Raw genomic sequence first — 16,184 nt, 5'->3', positions numbered from 1 at the left:
GCAAGAGACTTGAACCTAGAGTGGCTCCCAGGAGCCCAAGGCGATGTCCCCAGTTAGTCCCTTGGGAAGCGGAGGATAGGGAACCTGAAATGACCCTATCCCATAGCAATACTGACGAATATCTTTCATATCACCATAGAACCTTCATCTGGTGATGGATGGAGATAGAGACAGAGACCCACACTGGAGCACTGGACTGAATCCAACCAAAATTTAAAGAAAGTGTATTTAAATAAATACCCTTTAGAAACCTTCAAAAGCAGTTTTTGAAAATTTATTTATTTGGTGGTGGCAGAGGGGGAACCCAGACCTACAACCCCAGCCAAAACAGAATCTTTAAAGGGTCTGACAGCAGCAACATCACTGGATGACATACCTGCCCTCCACTGGCTCTACACAGAAGGAAGCATCTACTTTAAAGTATGTGAATTAAAATATCGTAGTACTTGAAAAGTCTCCCACACTTTTTTTCCCCCTAGACAGGGTTTCTCTGTAGCTTTGGAGCCTGTCCTGGAACTAGCTCTTGTAGACCAGGCTGGCTACGCAAGCACAGAGATCCGCCTGCCTCTGCCTCCCAAGTGCTAGGATTAAAGGCGTGTGCCACCACCACCTGGTTCAACTTTGTTGATGTCTTATTAATTGAAATATTGTTTTGGACCAAGTTCTGATTATGCTGGACATTATTAAGCTCCAAACAGTCACTGACAGCAGCTAAGGGGAATGTACCAGCCACACACCAGACAGACAGTACCATTATCTTAAACAAGACACTGCTGGTTAAAAATAGATTTACTGCACTGTGTCGTTCATAACAGCATCTATCACTTAAAATTCATCTCTAAAAACAATTGCCCTTTAACACTAATAATCTATACTGCATTTACAGTTGTTCAATATACTGCAGACTCACAAACAGCAAGGATCTTTCAGGGTTACTGTTTCCACCAATAGGGAAGTCCAGGCATAAACATTTGAAACTGCAGGGTAGCACATGCCTTTAATCCCAGAACTGGGGAAGCAGATCTCTGAGTTCAAGGCCAGCCTGGTCTTCTGACCAAGTTCCAGAACAGGGAGGCTACAGAGAAACTCTGTCTTGGGAAAAAGAGAGGGAAGGAGGGAGGGAGAGAAGGAGAAAGGAAGGAGAGAAAGGAAGGGAGAAGAAAGCAAGGAAGGCCTGCAGGCTGGTAGGCAGGCAGACATAGTCAAACTATCAGCATTTAGAATTCTATGCATTCAACTGGAAACTTAACTAAAGTGTAGTTCAATTTGCACACTTAACCTACTGCTTTTGCATAATGAAATGAATAAAATTTTCTTCATTCTAGAAGACTACATTAACCATGCCTTGCCATGTTTAATCAGTTATCTATGAAATACTTGGTTCTACCTTGGGGGACAGGTAAGCTAGCCAGCGAAATCTTCACCACTAACTTTCACATAACCAACTTGAGGGGAATAAAGAATGGTTAGGAAGACTAATTAAAAAGGACTTAACAGTTTAAATTTATTGTAAATCAGTGACGATAAATATTATCAAATGTCACTATGGAAAAATGCAATGTCTCTACGGAATATTCTATTGGTGACATCAGAAAAATGAAAACTAGCAAAAGAGAAACAGAAACCAATGAAAGACATAAGAGAATAAATGAATAGAATATAAAATGTTGTTAATCACCAGGCTTGATTCACCTACAATCTCAGCCCTTGGATGACCACAAGTCTAAAGCCAGCACAGGCTACAGGGTGAAACTGTCTTGAAAAGCCAATGTGGACAGTGGGTAAGGGCAATCTGATATTAATTTATGACTTCCTAGAATGAACAAGACAAGAAAGACAACTAGGATGGTCCCTTTGCAATCTTAAGAAAGAGAATCAATGTTTAATCATGTATAAGCTTTTAAGGAAAAGCATCTTTAGAAATAATTTAAAAAGTGGAAATAATAAAAAATAGCAAAAAGTAGGTAATTGCTGTGGGAACTCCTTTAACCAATAACACAGTAATTCCAAACTCCTCTGTGTTGTTTTCAAGCACAGGGAAAAAAAAAAATGGGTTCCTCTGTGGAACTGTTGACATTCCAGAGCACAGTCACCAATTTTACTCCAAACACTAAGAAGACCTGGATTCTGTGCAGCACGATTGTTTTAAGAAAGTAACATTAAAGAACTACAGAAACCTAGCCAGGTGGTGGTGGTGGCACACACCTTTAATCCCAGCACTCAAGAAGCAGAGGCAGGTGGATCTCTGTGAATTCAGGGTCAGTGTGATCCACAGAGCAAGTTCCAGGAAAGCTAGGGCTGTTACACGGAGAAATTCCATCTCCCCCACAGGTGAGGAACACTAACTACAGGACTCCTTGATGTACTACCAACATTGGTCTCTTTCCTTTAAAGAATATCATGCAGGAGTCTCTTCTTCACATGCATGACTTTCAGAGTCTTCCTTTAAAGAAAAAAAATGGGGTGGAGATGGCACAGATAATAAAATGATCCTATTTCTTATTTCTTTTTCCCCTCTTTCTTTAGGTAACACACACCCAAACTTTAAATTAGTAGTAATTATAGGAATTACATGGCATAGAATAGTATGGCTTGTAACTAAAATCCAATTTGGCCTTAAACTTGTTAAATAGCTGAGACTAGCTTTGAACTTAATCCTCCTGCCCTGCTTCCCAAGTGCTGGGACTGTAGACATAACTCTGACTTTGATTTGGTAGGAGTGGAATGCAAAATCTACATGTTGAAAAATCATTCTCGTATGTCTAAGTAGACAAACAATGGTCTAGCATGGTATACAATATCCTCTCTTCTACCAAACACAGCACTGGGTCAGCTACATCAGAGGTTACTAGAAAAAGTGTTCAGGAAAGTGCCGTGTTTTCTTTTCCAATAAGCAGATCTGACTGCCTCAAAGCCACACTTGGTGACTTACTGCTCTGGATCAAAGGAAAGGGCCCTGGGATGAGTTGAGACAAGGAGACAATGATCTTGTGTCCAAGCAGGCAGGAATGAAGTGGAGAACACAGCAAGGGCAAAGGTCAAGGAGGAAGCAAGACACAAGAATACTGTGAAGCTCCACCCGTGGAAATGACTGCTTACAAGTCTAGGTTTGCTTCTCGTCTTCTGTCATAGGACACCTCCTGCCCTGTTCATCATCCTGAGTCTTCTTCCCTCCAGTGATCTCCCAGCTCAGTCAGTGATAAGTCTTTCCCTTCAAGTATGAGGGTCTGTATGATCTTACAGCTTTCATTGTTTGGGGGAAGGGAAACCTCTGGAAAATCTATGCATGGTTTTTAACAAGCTGTTTTTCTAGTGCCATTCGTATACTCATTGATCTTGCCTCATCAGATCCCTTCATGAAGCATTAAATTGCTCTCTGTGAATTTTTTCTCCTATATACTGTCAATTATTCCCAATGCTCTTCATGGGTTACAGCCATGAAACTGAAGATACTTAGGAGGTGTAATAGAACACTAATGTTTATTCAGGAATTCACAGGTTAAATTTTCATCTTGCTAAAGATTTATTTTATGTGTTTTGTCTGCATGTATGTACATGCACTGTGTGTGCACGCCTGGTGCCTGCAGAGGCCAGAAAATGGTGTCACATCTCCTGGAACTGGAATTAAAGAGGTTGTGAGCTGCTGTGAGTGTGAGGAACTGAGCCTGAGTCCTCTGCAAGAGCAGCCAGTGTTTTTAACCACTGAGCCAGCTCTCCATCTTCCTTGTTTTGCAATTCCTTTTCTGTGTTTCACTTTTAAGATGTAAGTTCCCTCTCATCAGTTCTTAATGGTTTCAGTATTTAACCTACATATTACAACTAGATGGCATTGTATAAGTAATGTACACCTTAGAAGACTGGAAAGAAATTAATATGTATGAACATGTGCCTCCTGTCAATAAAATATGTAAGTAAGCTTTAAAAACAAAAAGACGGGGGAGGGGGGTAAGGTGCACATCTTTGATCCTAGCACTCAGGAGGCAGAGGCAAGGGGATTACCTGATTTACAAATCCAGTTCCAGAGCAGTCAGGGTTACCTGGTTTGAGAAACCCTGTCTCAAAAACAGCAAAACAAAGAAACAAAATGACTGTGCATGGAGCTCAGTAGTAGAATGCCTACTGTGTACAAGGCCCTGGGTTCAAGTCCCAATACCACAAGAACTAAATAAACAATAGGTTCATAGATAAAACATACCTTATCCCAATTCAGGCATATGCCAATAATACCCCCATTACACATTTCATGGCAATATATGCATGTGTTTACAACATAAAAGTGCACACCTGTACACCAACACTTAGGAGACTGTTAGCTCCTGTCTCAAAAATAAATAAATACTTTTCCTCTGCGGCACTTTTATAATATAAAAACAATTACTGATGTATGGTGAAAAATCCTCAATAATCAAACACAGAATTAAAAAATACAATTATGAATAAAAACAACTGTCACTTTTTTTAACCCAGGCTCTCAATATCTTTTTTTGTTTTCTTCTGAAAATCCAAAAGGTTTTTTCTTTTTTCAAGTAATTTCTCTCTTTTGGCTAGGGAGAAAACAAAGCTGAAACAGTTAACACCATAAGAGGGGAATAAAGCATATACATTAACAACCATTTCAGTGCTAATGTACTCTTAAATTTAACTAATCAAAAATAACTAAAATTGTATATAAGAATTTCATATAACATATGAAACTTAAGCATGAACACTACCTAACTTCCTTCAGCAGCCTGGGCCTTTTAAGAACATCACCAGTAACAGTCTAGTAAGGAAACCTCCTGCCATTCATTCTAAGCAAACAGCCTATCCAACAGCTCCAGTGTTCAGCCCCTCCATCACCACCAAGTTAAGCCACTATCACAGGAGACAAATATGATTTAAAAGAACAAACCCACTTCTTACAACACATATGTGGAATAATAAGTGTCACAATATTCTATTGTTCCCTGGCCACACACAGAAACTACAATGCAGCTCGAGGTTGGAGGTCATATCACGCAAAATGTTCTCTCCATACAATTCTGACTTTCTCTCCCCTTTCCAATAGCAGGAGGCAGGGGTGGGGATGGCACAATGTTAGGGAGGGCATCAGAAGATTACAAATGGAAAAAAAAAACAGGGCAATTAAAAGTTTTAATACACCAGGGATAGACCAAGCACGAAAATAATTAGGACTACTATTTCAAGATGTGACTTTTCTAGATCTATGTAACTGCGGAAAAAGTATATATATACATGCCCAATTTAAAGCAGTTAAATATCCCTTTCTCTGGCAAACTGCTCCTTTTTAAGTAACTAAGTTACTTGGCAATCTCCTTTGTTTACAGTTCCTGTGCCTCTTCACTCTCTAGTCATTATGAGAAACACATGAAATTATACTGGATTCGGAGCAAGATTACTAAAATCTCTGCAACAAGTCTTGTTTTGATACCCTAGTACAGCAGTCATTTCACCAAATATTATTTACTATTTGATAGGGCTAAGCAGGGTCTCTGGGATTGACATGAAACATTATGATTTTAAGATGTCTCTTGCATACTTATTTATTTATGTGTGTTGGGAGTGTGTGTTCATGTGCATGCTACAGCACATGTGTGGTGACCAAAGAAGAAAATACTGGAGTCAGTCTTCTTGTCTTTCATGTGGGTTCCAAAGATGGAATTCAGGCATGTCAGCAAGTCAAGTGCCTTCATCCATTGAGTGATCTGGCCAGCCTTCAGGATATTAATTTCAAATCATCCACCTCATTGTTAGGTGATATGCTTAAATTCTGAGATAGAAAACAATCATTTCAGTGTAGGAAATAACGAAAGTACAGCTACCCCACTTTAGTCTCTTATTTCCAGGTTGCATCTCTTTAGAATTAAGTTTGCTAAACTTACAGAGCCCCTTGAACTTGCACAATATCCTCTGTGAATAACATATTAATGAAGAGGAGGCCAATAAGCACTACAGTAATGGGAGAAAAATCATTTATGAGTTAGCTTGGAATGGGAGCAATTATATACTCATCGTCACAAGTATACAATTATTTCACAGCATGCTTCAAATCTCTCAATCCAATTCAGCATTACTTTCAAAGGCTAAATAAGCCCAAGCTTAACATATAATCAGTCTTCAACATTTAAGGAGGAAAACATTTGTTACTAACTTCCCCCAGTACTATCTTAAATATTGAATGACTTGCTAGTAAAATTCTACTTTTCAGCCAGGTGTGATGGAGGCATGCCTTTAATCCTAGCACTCAGGAGGCAGGTGATCTCTGTGAGTTTAAGGCCAGCCTGTCTACAACTCCAGGACAACCAGAGCTGTTATACAGACAAAAACTCTATCTCAAAAATCAAAACAAAAGAAGATTTTAGTTCTCAAATTTGCTTTGATTTTAAAAATTGCCTCAAGCCTGCAGTAGTGGCACAAGCTGACATTAAGAAAACCACTAACCATCCAAATTCTTCAGTATATTGGAGTAAAAACTGGAAGCCATTTAAGGTAAGTCTTTAAAACCCAAGTCCATTTGATACTTCTTAAAGTATCTGTTACTATATTCGTCTGGCTCGGTAAACAGGGTACACTTAAGGTATCAGCATATCCCCTCTGTTCTGTCAACTTCATCATTACTAGGTGCCCGGCACGGTGCATGAGTCCAGACGTTAGACTCACAGGAACATGAAGTATGCACTTATGTTTGGCTTCCTTGGTGACCCATTACACTGAACATATGCTATTTTTAGCTGTCACACATAAATATTTCCTATCATCTACATAATCCCTATATGCCATTCAGTGTACAGATACAACTTTCAGGGGGCAGGTCAGTTTAACCTGGCTGCACTAACAAAAAAAGTACAATAATATCAAAACACTGGATGATTCAAAAAGCTTAGCAGTTATCTTCCGATCATCTATATATTTGTTACCTAATAAACATTTTAATCTGTTTGCTTTCCTCCACTATTCTGAGAGTATTTGCTCAGGAAATATAAATTGTGCCCCCCCCCAGGAAAAACCTACTAGAGGGGAAAAGAAGAACATGCAATCTTCCCAAACTACACATAAAAATAAATATTAAGAATATAGATTTAGCACTCTCAATCATCATTGTTTTAAGTGCAGGTAAGAGCAGACCATAATTAGATGGGACAGAGACACAGGCATGCAAAGCATCCACTTACCCATTGTGCTATTCACAGCACAATTTCCTAGAGCTTGGGACCTGGGAGGCAGGGAGCAAGTCATAGCAGTGGGTCACTTGACTGTAAGGTACATTTAAAGGGCTACGGAACACCACCACTCCAATATGCATTCACTACGATTTATGGGAATATATCTCACCACGACTTTAACAAGGTTCTGAGTGCCTTCTTCTTAACCTTTCAACAGCTGATAGTGATTGGTGCTGTATGCAAAAAGTATTATGCATTGCAGATGTAAGGTAACTGAAACCCAGAGGTTAAACAGCCGGCCAAAACCAGTCTCACATTCAGAGTAGAACTAAATTTTACAGATTCTACCTTCAGTTTTCAGCCCCTTCAAATGAAAAACTCACAGATTATAACCTTCCTATTACCTCATGGCCTCTTCTTAAGGCTCCTATCCATGATATGCAGTCTTACCACATTGTCTTGGAATGCTCGAATCTTTAACTCTCCATTTAAGAGATGAGGAAACAGTTCAGTAGTGACATGTTTAGCATGTGTAAGCTCCTATACTTAATCCTAATGTACACTTTCTGTGTGTGCATGTGCGTTCGTGTGTTTCCATTCTCCCAACACCTTATACAAAAAGTAATCAAATCATAAACTCAGAGTAACAACCACTAGACACACACTCCAGCATTTGGTAGCTGGATCAACCACATGAAAGTTAAAACCCAACTGATCTCATAACTGTCCCTTTCAGAAAGATGTTTCTATTTTATAGCACTATCGATTTGGTTGCCCCAAAGGACTGCAAACTTCAAAGCATTATTTTTCTCTATTCTCTTTAACAATATACTATTCTTTTTGCTCATTTCCTTCTCCATTCTTTCACTTCAGGGAACAAGGTCAAGGATAAAGTTCTTGGCTAGCATGTGTGCAAGATCCTTCAGTTCTATCCCTTAACCTTAAAGAATTAGGATTTTTATTGATAAAGTATTGGGAGTGCATTCCTATGTAAAGGAATCTACGTAAGTAAATATAAAATTGCATGCCACACTTAAGGAACAGCATTCCTCTCTGACTCAGCAAGTATTCTCAAATAGGGGCACAGTTTAAAAGAAGAAAGAACAGGAATGGAGGGAGAGTCGATGCTTTAGACCAGTAAACTAACCCTTTATTTCCTATGAGAAGAGTTCTGTGTATGAAGAAATGTGTACACACACAAGCTGTACAAATAGGCAGATATATCGACCACAACAGCTGTAGTAGCACATAAGACAATACATAAATTATAAAGGGTCTTGGAAGCCAAGCTAAGGAACTTGGAGTTTATTCTGTATGCCAAAGTAGATCTTGTTTGGCTGTTGTTTGAGTGGATGACAAAATCAAATCTGGATTTACAAGAAAATGATTCTGGTTGTAGTACAGCGGGGCGGGGGGGGGGGGGGGGGGAGGTAAAACCAGAAATAAGGTCTTCTTGTTATTCACTAGGGAACAGACTATCAAATAGGTATCAAAGGCAACCTGAAGCAGTTTGTCAACAGGATTGAATGGTCTACAGTTTCAAAAACTGAAAATAATGGTTCTGACAAGTCAGAAAGTAGATACACTTTCAGGTACAAAGTTTTAGACATTCTAACTTTAAAATGATTATTAGAGACATGGCACTCACTGGCCCTATGACACTGGTTGAAGTCTCATTGCTTTAGAATTTCAAAGCTTTTATTCTTTTGATTAGGATGAACATAGCAAACAGTTGGTAAAAACTGAGATAAGTTAGTACAACATTTTCACTACAGTAGGATGTAGAACTTCAGATGCCAGTGAGTTTTACTAAAGGATATTCACATCCATTAAGAAAGCATTATCAATAGGGGGAGAGCCAATGTAGTGAAGACACTGTAGAATGAAACTATCCCATCTACAGTCTTCAACAAAGTAACTTTTCCAATCTTCATCCCTTTCTATCTTCAGCCTTGGCCCATGCCCACTCTAGTAGGCTACCCATATGAAGGTAGAGCAAATGTTTGCTAAGCATATGGAAACTGAATTGACAAGACGGAAGAAAAAAAAAGTAAAGGAAAATAGTTCCCCACAGCCTCCTGAAGGAACTCTGATCAGGAGTATAGCTACTCCTGGAAAGAAACAGATGCTATGCAGTTTGACTCTAGGCAAGAAGTAAGTCTGAGTGATTAGGTCTGTCAGGTGTCACCTTCTTCATAAAGAAATGAAAGTAGCTGGCTGTGCTAGCACATGTTGTCATCCCACACTGACGCCAAAGCAGGTCTACTTCAAGTTCAAAGCCAGCCTGGACCACACATTCAAAATCAGGCCAGCTAGGGATAAACAGCAAGACTGCTTCCAAAATGGGGGGAGAGGGAGTTTTAACAAGGTCAGAATCAGTTTTCAATGGGAAAAAGCAAATCAGTTGACTTCCTCACTCTAATACATCTTTGTTTCCATTTCTGTAGCTAAACGTTGATCTACTCCTTTAGCATTTCTCAGATTGTATTAGCTCCTCTATCTACTGACTTTCCCTTTCCAAAAGTGTGGGTTATTCTCCACAGTCCACATTTCCTTCCGCGCTGTCACTGTTTTTAAGAGAAGTTTATTCCTTTAGAAGGCTTCTCTGGTCACCAATCCACCAGATAGTCACATTCTCTTCTGACTGCTGTGGCACTCACTCTGTTCCTTACACAGTCTGTACTTATTGTTCCTTACCACAATCACTTCTTTATGTCAGCCCCAATAAACTCTTTAAAAGGAACAACATCCTTCTCGTTCCTACTCCTCCAGCATTTAATTCAGTTTCTGATACATAAGAGATTTCTGTCAATGTTTGTTTGTTTTAACTCGTGAGCAATTAAAAAAATGAGTAACCTCCCAACTAAGGGAAATTAGAAAACAAAAATGTTCAAATTCACACTATTTCAGATAGCCTTCCTGCTCTTCTAAATACTAAACAGCAAGCTGGACCGACCATCAGCATTTCATTCTTCTAATGGAAAAATAAAGGGATTTAAATTTTCAAAATACGTAAAACTCAGTAGTTTTAACAAATTAATTTTAATAATAACTGATACAGAAGTGTCCATTTTCTGGGAATACATTTTTAACACTATACTAACAGGGGCTTACTCTCATACAACACTGTCTTTTCAAGTCTGAGTCGGTACCAGAAGAGGGGGAATAGGAGGAGGAGGAGGAGTAGAAGGAAGAGGAGGAGGAGGAGGAGGAGGAGGAGGAGGAGGAGGAGGAGAAGGAGAAGAAGAAGAAGAAGAAGAAGAAGAAGAAGAAGAAGAAGAAGAAGAANAGGAGGAGAAGGAGAAGAAGAAGAAGAAGAAGAAGAAGAAGAAGAAGAAGAAGAAGAAGAAGAAGAAGAAGAAGAAGAAGAAGAAGAAGAAGAAGGCGGCAGCTATGCTTGCTGTAGACGTAGGTTAAATGAAACATTTGGGTGTTTGCATTTGTTTTTAAAAAATACATTTTGATGCAAAATATAGGAAGTATTTAACGATATCAGTAGCAAATTTTGGGACTTTCACAAATTAAGTAGAATAGGTTTCTGAACAAAACTGAATGCAAGAATTACTCATAACTTTAAGACTAACTAAATGAGTTCCTAGGTCAGAATTAGTCCATCGATAATTTTTAATAGAGGTATTCTGTCTGAACCATAGCAATAATAGCAGTACCCAAGCCAAACTCTTCTGGACCTCAGGAGAATCATACATAATACAAGCCACTCATTGTCACTAAAAACATTTCTATGGGAGGAGGATAACAAAATATATAGCACATTCCTATCCAAACAACTAAAATGAGAAGATTAATTTAAAAAAGTGTCTAAGGCTCACAAAATACAATGTCATGTCATACCTAATCCTAAGTACATACAACAAACTGAACTTTAGGTAAACTTAGTTGGTAACTTTTTTTTTTTTTTTTTGAGACAGGTCTCACGTAGCCCAGGCTGGCATCCAATTCACAATGCTCTCTACACCTCCTAAATGCTGATACTAACAACATGGACCACCTTACTTGACTTGTGATCTCTTTTGAAATGAAAAATTTATTTTTCAGAAACACATTATCATCAAATACTCTACTTCAAATACACCCAACTAATAAAGCAGACTATCTCAAAAAGGAATTCTCTGATTCCTGAATGAATTTATGATAGTGAGAACAATTTGGGGCTTGGGAAATAGTTGTGTCAGAGCTTGCTGCAAGCATAGGGAATTCAGTACCCAGAACCCCTGTAAGTAAATAAATAAATAAATAAATAGGCGCTCCTGAAATGCAGCACCTAGGCTGTCCTCAGCTTCCACACAGACATGCACCCATGCGCCTCTCTATCTGCTCATGTACATGCAAACACACAATCACCTGCCAAGCTTTTTTAAAACTATGATTTAAAGAATCCCAATTTCACGATGCAGGGAAGCAACTAACACTAAAGATTACTCATAAACTACAAGATTCAATGCTGAGTAACTAAGAACCACCTTCATTGACCTTTTACAGTCTTACACTCTAAAGCTACTTTTTTCGCCCAGTTGGAGAAACCAGGAGGGAAGCAAGGTCAATTAACTTGTCCCCAAACCCTCACTATTGCTGCCCCTGAGATTACAATCCAGAATTACCTGACTTTACAAGAGCGCTCTTAACTACACGTGGAAGTCTCCTTCAGGGATTACTATGATCATAACCTCTCTGTATGATGAACATGGCTGTCCACCTACACAATGAACTTCTCAAAACAATTAGAATAAGAGCAAATACTGCCGTAGCACTAAGCAAAACAAAAATTTTGTGGCTCAAACTTTATCATTTTCCGTATTGTAAGCTGATCCACAAGCAGCTGTCATTCAGCTGCAACTGGGACTGCCTCACTGGTCTCAAATTATTACCAAACTTTAATCCTTCATGAACTTTCTTCGTGTGTGTGATCCACAAGCCTTTGAACAATGAAACATTCATCAAAATAACACTTTCTCTAGTCAACAGTTTCACAATATAACGAACTAACTCTTTTTTGGATAAACTTCCTTATGATTTAGGATTATAATTCCCATGTACCTTCTCTCTCTCGGTTGTGTACAGCTTTTGGGATCAGCTTCAACTGGCTGTGTATACTTATTTAGGACTCGAGTACATTTTATCAGGGCAAGTGAAAACCATTTTCTGAGCATTTTACATAATTCTAGAAACAGTTCTATTACATAGGTGTTCACTAAATTCTCCAAGAACTGATTATTTTTAATAATACACAAAGATCTGCCTTCCTGACTTCAAACTGAAATGAGGCAGGTCTCAAATAAGCTTTTCTACACACCCAAATTCTGACACCAACCACACAAAGGAGTTTAACAAAATCAACATACTCTACAATTACAATGTATTTCCAACACCACATCCAAGCAGGTTTTTACTGGAGAGACTAGGATCAGGTTTACTCAAGTGCTCTTTTATCTCAATTGCTTGAATACAAATTAAATCACTGACCTACTACATAGTTAGAAAAGTGCAATGCTAAATCTCAGGTCGGTATTATGATCCTCATCAGAATGCTTGCTGGAAAATCTACTTTGTATAAACTTTTATGTCTACGTAATGTTAAGTTTACAAATTTGCAAAAAAAAATCAACAGTCTGATCTTTTTCTATACCGATTCTCAGACCGAGTCACTGGGGAAAAAAAGTTCCAAATCACTGATGTAATTAGGTGCCATTTCCAGGATATACATACCACTGCACTGCATGTTATTAAAGTTTCTGCCTTTGAAAGGGCTTGTTTACTCAAAACCTAACTTCCTGAACTATCGGAACCAAATACTAACAAATATGTACTCATGTAACTGAATCAAAACTGGTTGCTCAGTCTACACAGAAAGTCTTAAATCAAAACTACGAACGCATTACGCTGTCAATACCCCACAACCACCAACTACTTTATTGAGTATAATACAGGGTAAAACAACAGCAAACTTCTGTCACGTAGAATGTTTACGTCTTTTTTTTTTTAACTTCCTGAAGCGTTTCACAGATCTCAAAAACTGAATCTGTTCAGCAGAACTAGTTACACCCTAAGCTACGGCGCTGCGGAATATGACCACCGAACTCTGTAAACCAAATCCTGTTTATGGAGGAAGAGAAAAGAATCTACCGTGTGACTACTAATGCTTCAGGCTGATATTGCGGAGTAAACACCGGTCTGGTGGCCGGTGACCAAAGAAAGAAACGCCGATCGTTAGGCGGATACAGTTCTTAAAGCTCTAACCCGCAGTGAAGGTGTAAACAAACCCAGCCCCACTGCTGCAGAAGGTACACAATGAACCTGCAGCAGAGTGAGGGGGCGGTCTCTAGCTAACTCCAGACCCGGCGGGCCCGGGAAAGGGAAGCAGCAGGGAGACGCGGCAGAAACCAGACACTTAGCCCTAATCACCGGCTCTCGATTTCACCTCCGAGTTATCAAAGCCGCGGGTCCCTGGAGGAGCGCGCGCGGACAGGGCAAAGCCCACAACGCAGTCAGCGAGAACCCAGCAGGTCCAGCATCTGCTCCGGGGGACGGGGAGGGCAGGATGTGGTCGCTCTTCCCTCAAACATCCTCCAGTAACCTAAATAACAACGTCTACCCCCCCCACCCGCCTCCTCCCAGGCCGCCCCCGGGATCGGGGGCCCGGGAGCGGTGATGGGAGAAGAAATGTTCCAGCGGGCGAGCGAGGGGGGTGGTAGTCCGGAGCGCCCCGGGGTCGCTGGCTGCACCGAGCCCGCCCCGAGCTCCTGCGCTCCCGCAGCCGCCCGAGGCCCGGAGGGGCTCAGCCGAGGGAAGCGGGCGCGGGGCAGGGGGATGGGCGCGGGCTCGGCCCCTCGCTGCCCCCGGCGCCGCGAGTGGCTCGCTGGCCGGCCCACCCTAGCCTCGGGGCCCCGGGCCCCGGCCCATGCTCCCGCGCCTCCCCGCCGGCGCCCCGCATTACCTCGGGTCAGATCCAGCGGGACGTTCTCCTCGCCGCTGTCATTCCGCCCTGTGCGAAACAGACACACAAGCCCCGGTTAGGAAGCATCGCAGGCCGCCGGCGGCCAGCGCCCAAGCTCGTCTCCCCCACCCCAGGGCCCGGGGCAGGTTGAGCACCGCGGTGGCGGGCACCGAGCGCGCGGGGTAGCGAGGGCGGCGGCGGGCTTTACCTCGTATTCGGAGGTTCTTCAGCGAGCGGCCGCGGCCGATCGCCGCCATATTGACGGGTTTCAGTCACAACACCGGAAACCTCGCCCAATCGCGCGAGAACCCCTTCCCCTCCCCGCGCGCCGCTCCCGCCCCCCCCCCCCGCACCGCGGCGGCGCCCCCGCCCCTCGGCACGGAGAGTCGTCCGCGGGCGTGGAGCAACGCGGCGCGGAGCCGGGGTGGGATGCGGCACCCGGGGCGCGGAGATGGGCCGGGCGTCCGAGCGCAGGCGTGGTGGGAGGCGCCTTTCCCACGGGGGATTCCCATTGATGTGGAGCGGAGTCCGCGCGCTGGCTCGGCCGTGGGCCGGGACGCGGGCCGCTGGCCACCTGCTGAACCGCCCTGCTCGCTCGCACTCCCCGCGTGGCTTTAAAGCCCGCTTCCTTACTCATCGGCAGCAGTTATTTTTATTTAAAAAAGAAAAAAGGGAAGAAAGGGGCGGGGAGGGTGATGGAGGGAAGCGCTGCGCACTGTTAGGAAGGTCGCTTTGATCCTTTCCCAGAACCGCGGTGCTCCAAGTGAACACGTAACGAAGTTTGTTTGCCACCCACGCTCTGACCATTGAGCTAAGCGGCTCTGCGCTTGATCTTAGGCGAAGCCGCTCTCGGGCCCCCAGGCTTTTCCGAGAGCAGGCGGCAGGGTGGAGGTTTGTTTTCAGTCCGCCTGGCATCGGACGTGAAAGGAGTACAGAAGCGGGTGTGCAGGGCGGGCGTCCCCGCGCGGGACCGTTCCCGGGCGAGCGCCGGCGCCAGGAGGCCCCGGAGAGGGTTTCCTCTCCGCCTGGAGCCCGGGAGGAGGTTGGGCGCCCCGTCCTGGCTTTCTGTTACTCCTACATCACTGGCTAATGCAGACGTCGTCGTGGGTAGATTTTTTTTTTTTTTTAAATACACACAAGTAACAATTATTAGTTGTTCGGGTTTCTGGAAGCGGTTTATTACATAGTCATTTGGTCCTTAACCCAGCAACTCCCTTAAACTAGATTACTTAAGTGAGGGTATTTTTCTCTCCTCGAATTTCTCGTCTCTATTCCAGACTTAAAGGTTAGTTGGTAGTGGAGATCTTGCCTTAACCATTTCTCTTTTATCACAAATATCAAAACCAAATATCTGTTGGAGGAGTAAACAAATATCTGTCGGTTCCTTCTATGTGGTAATGTTCTAAATCAAATCAAAACAAACAAACAACCAAAAACAAAATCCCTCCAAAAACACAAAGAAAAAAATATTGGAGAAACTTCCCTTGTTCATAATAGTGAACAATTGCAAACAAAAGCCCAAAGGTGCAATTTATGCAAATGTAATAGCCATCTAAAATGACTATGCTGATCTTATGTACTAATTAGTGTCTGGTATTGGATAAACTATTACAATTTTCCTGTATTAATAAATGTTTGACATATATATAAATTTCAAAGGATCCACTGTAAGACACTTTTACATACATGTATGTGGGGAAAAAAATCCAAGATGTGTAGCTGAACGTTGACTGCTCTTCTTTTCCCTCAATTGTGGGATCACACCTTCGCTCTTTGTTCTTACTTGGTCATATACACCTTTTAAATAATACTTGGTCGAGGACAGTTGTGGAAGTAAAAGTTCTTTAAAGAAGAGTTAAAGAACACCAGGAAAATGAACTGTGCTCGCTGCTTTCTTAAGGAACTACCCCATGTCTGCACATTCCAGGTTCCTCGGGGTGAGGTCTGCATTCTGGCATCTGCTGCTGCTCTTAGACTTAAGGATCTAACACAATTGTAATGCTTTAAAGAAATATTTCCTGACACTATCAGTACAAGCTTTGATAATAACAAGCTTGCTTTTATATATA

The 16,184-nt window shown here is 41.8% G+C and overlaps 1 protein-coding gene across 2 annotated transcripts in view; it reads right to left on the bottom strand.

Moving 5' to 3' along the window:
- The window catches only part of Rictor (RPTOR independent companion of MTOR complex 2), a 90,247-nt gene extending 75,797 nt beyond the window's left edge, over window positions 1-14,450 (bottom strand). For both annotated transcript variants that reach the window (XM_050138927.1, XM_050138929.1), the window contains exons 1-2: window positions 14,324-14,450; window positions 14,116-14,163 (exon numbers count right to left, since the gene is read on the bottom strand). In XM_050138927.1, the coding sequence (XP_049994884.1) occupies window positions 14,116-14,163; window positions 14,324-14,372 (97 nt within the window). In that variant the 5' untranslated portion in view covers window positions 14,373-14,450. The remainder of the gene's footprint in view (window positions 1-14,115; window positions 14,164-14,323) is intronic.
- Between the last annotated feature and the right edge of the window lie 1,734 nt (window positions 14,451-16,184).

This window comes from Alexandromys fortis, unplaced genomic scaffold (assembly GCF_014885135.2).
Source record: "Alexandromys fortis isolate MF-2015 unplaced genomic scaffold, M_Fortis_MF-2015_v1.1 scaffold_37, whole genome shotgun sequence".
Taxonomy (NCBI): Eukaryota; Metazoa; Chordata; class Mammalia; order Rodentia; family Cricetidae; genus Alexandromys; species Alexandromys fortis.
Note: the sequence above shows the minus strand (reverse complement) of the source record. Positions and strands in the feature narration are given on the sequence as shown.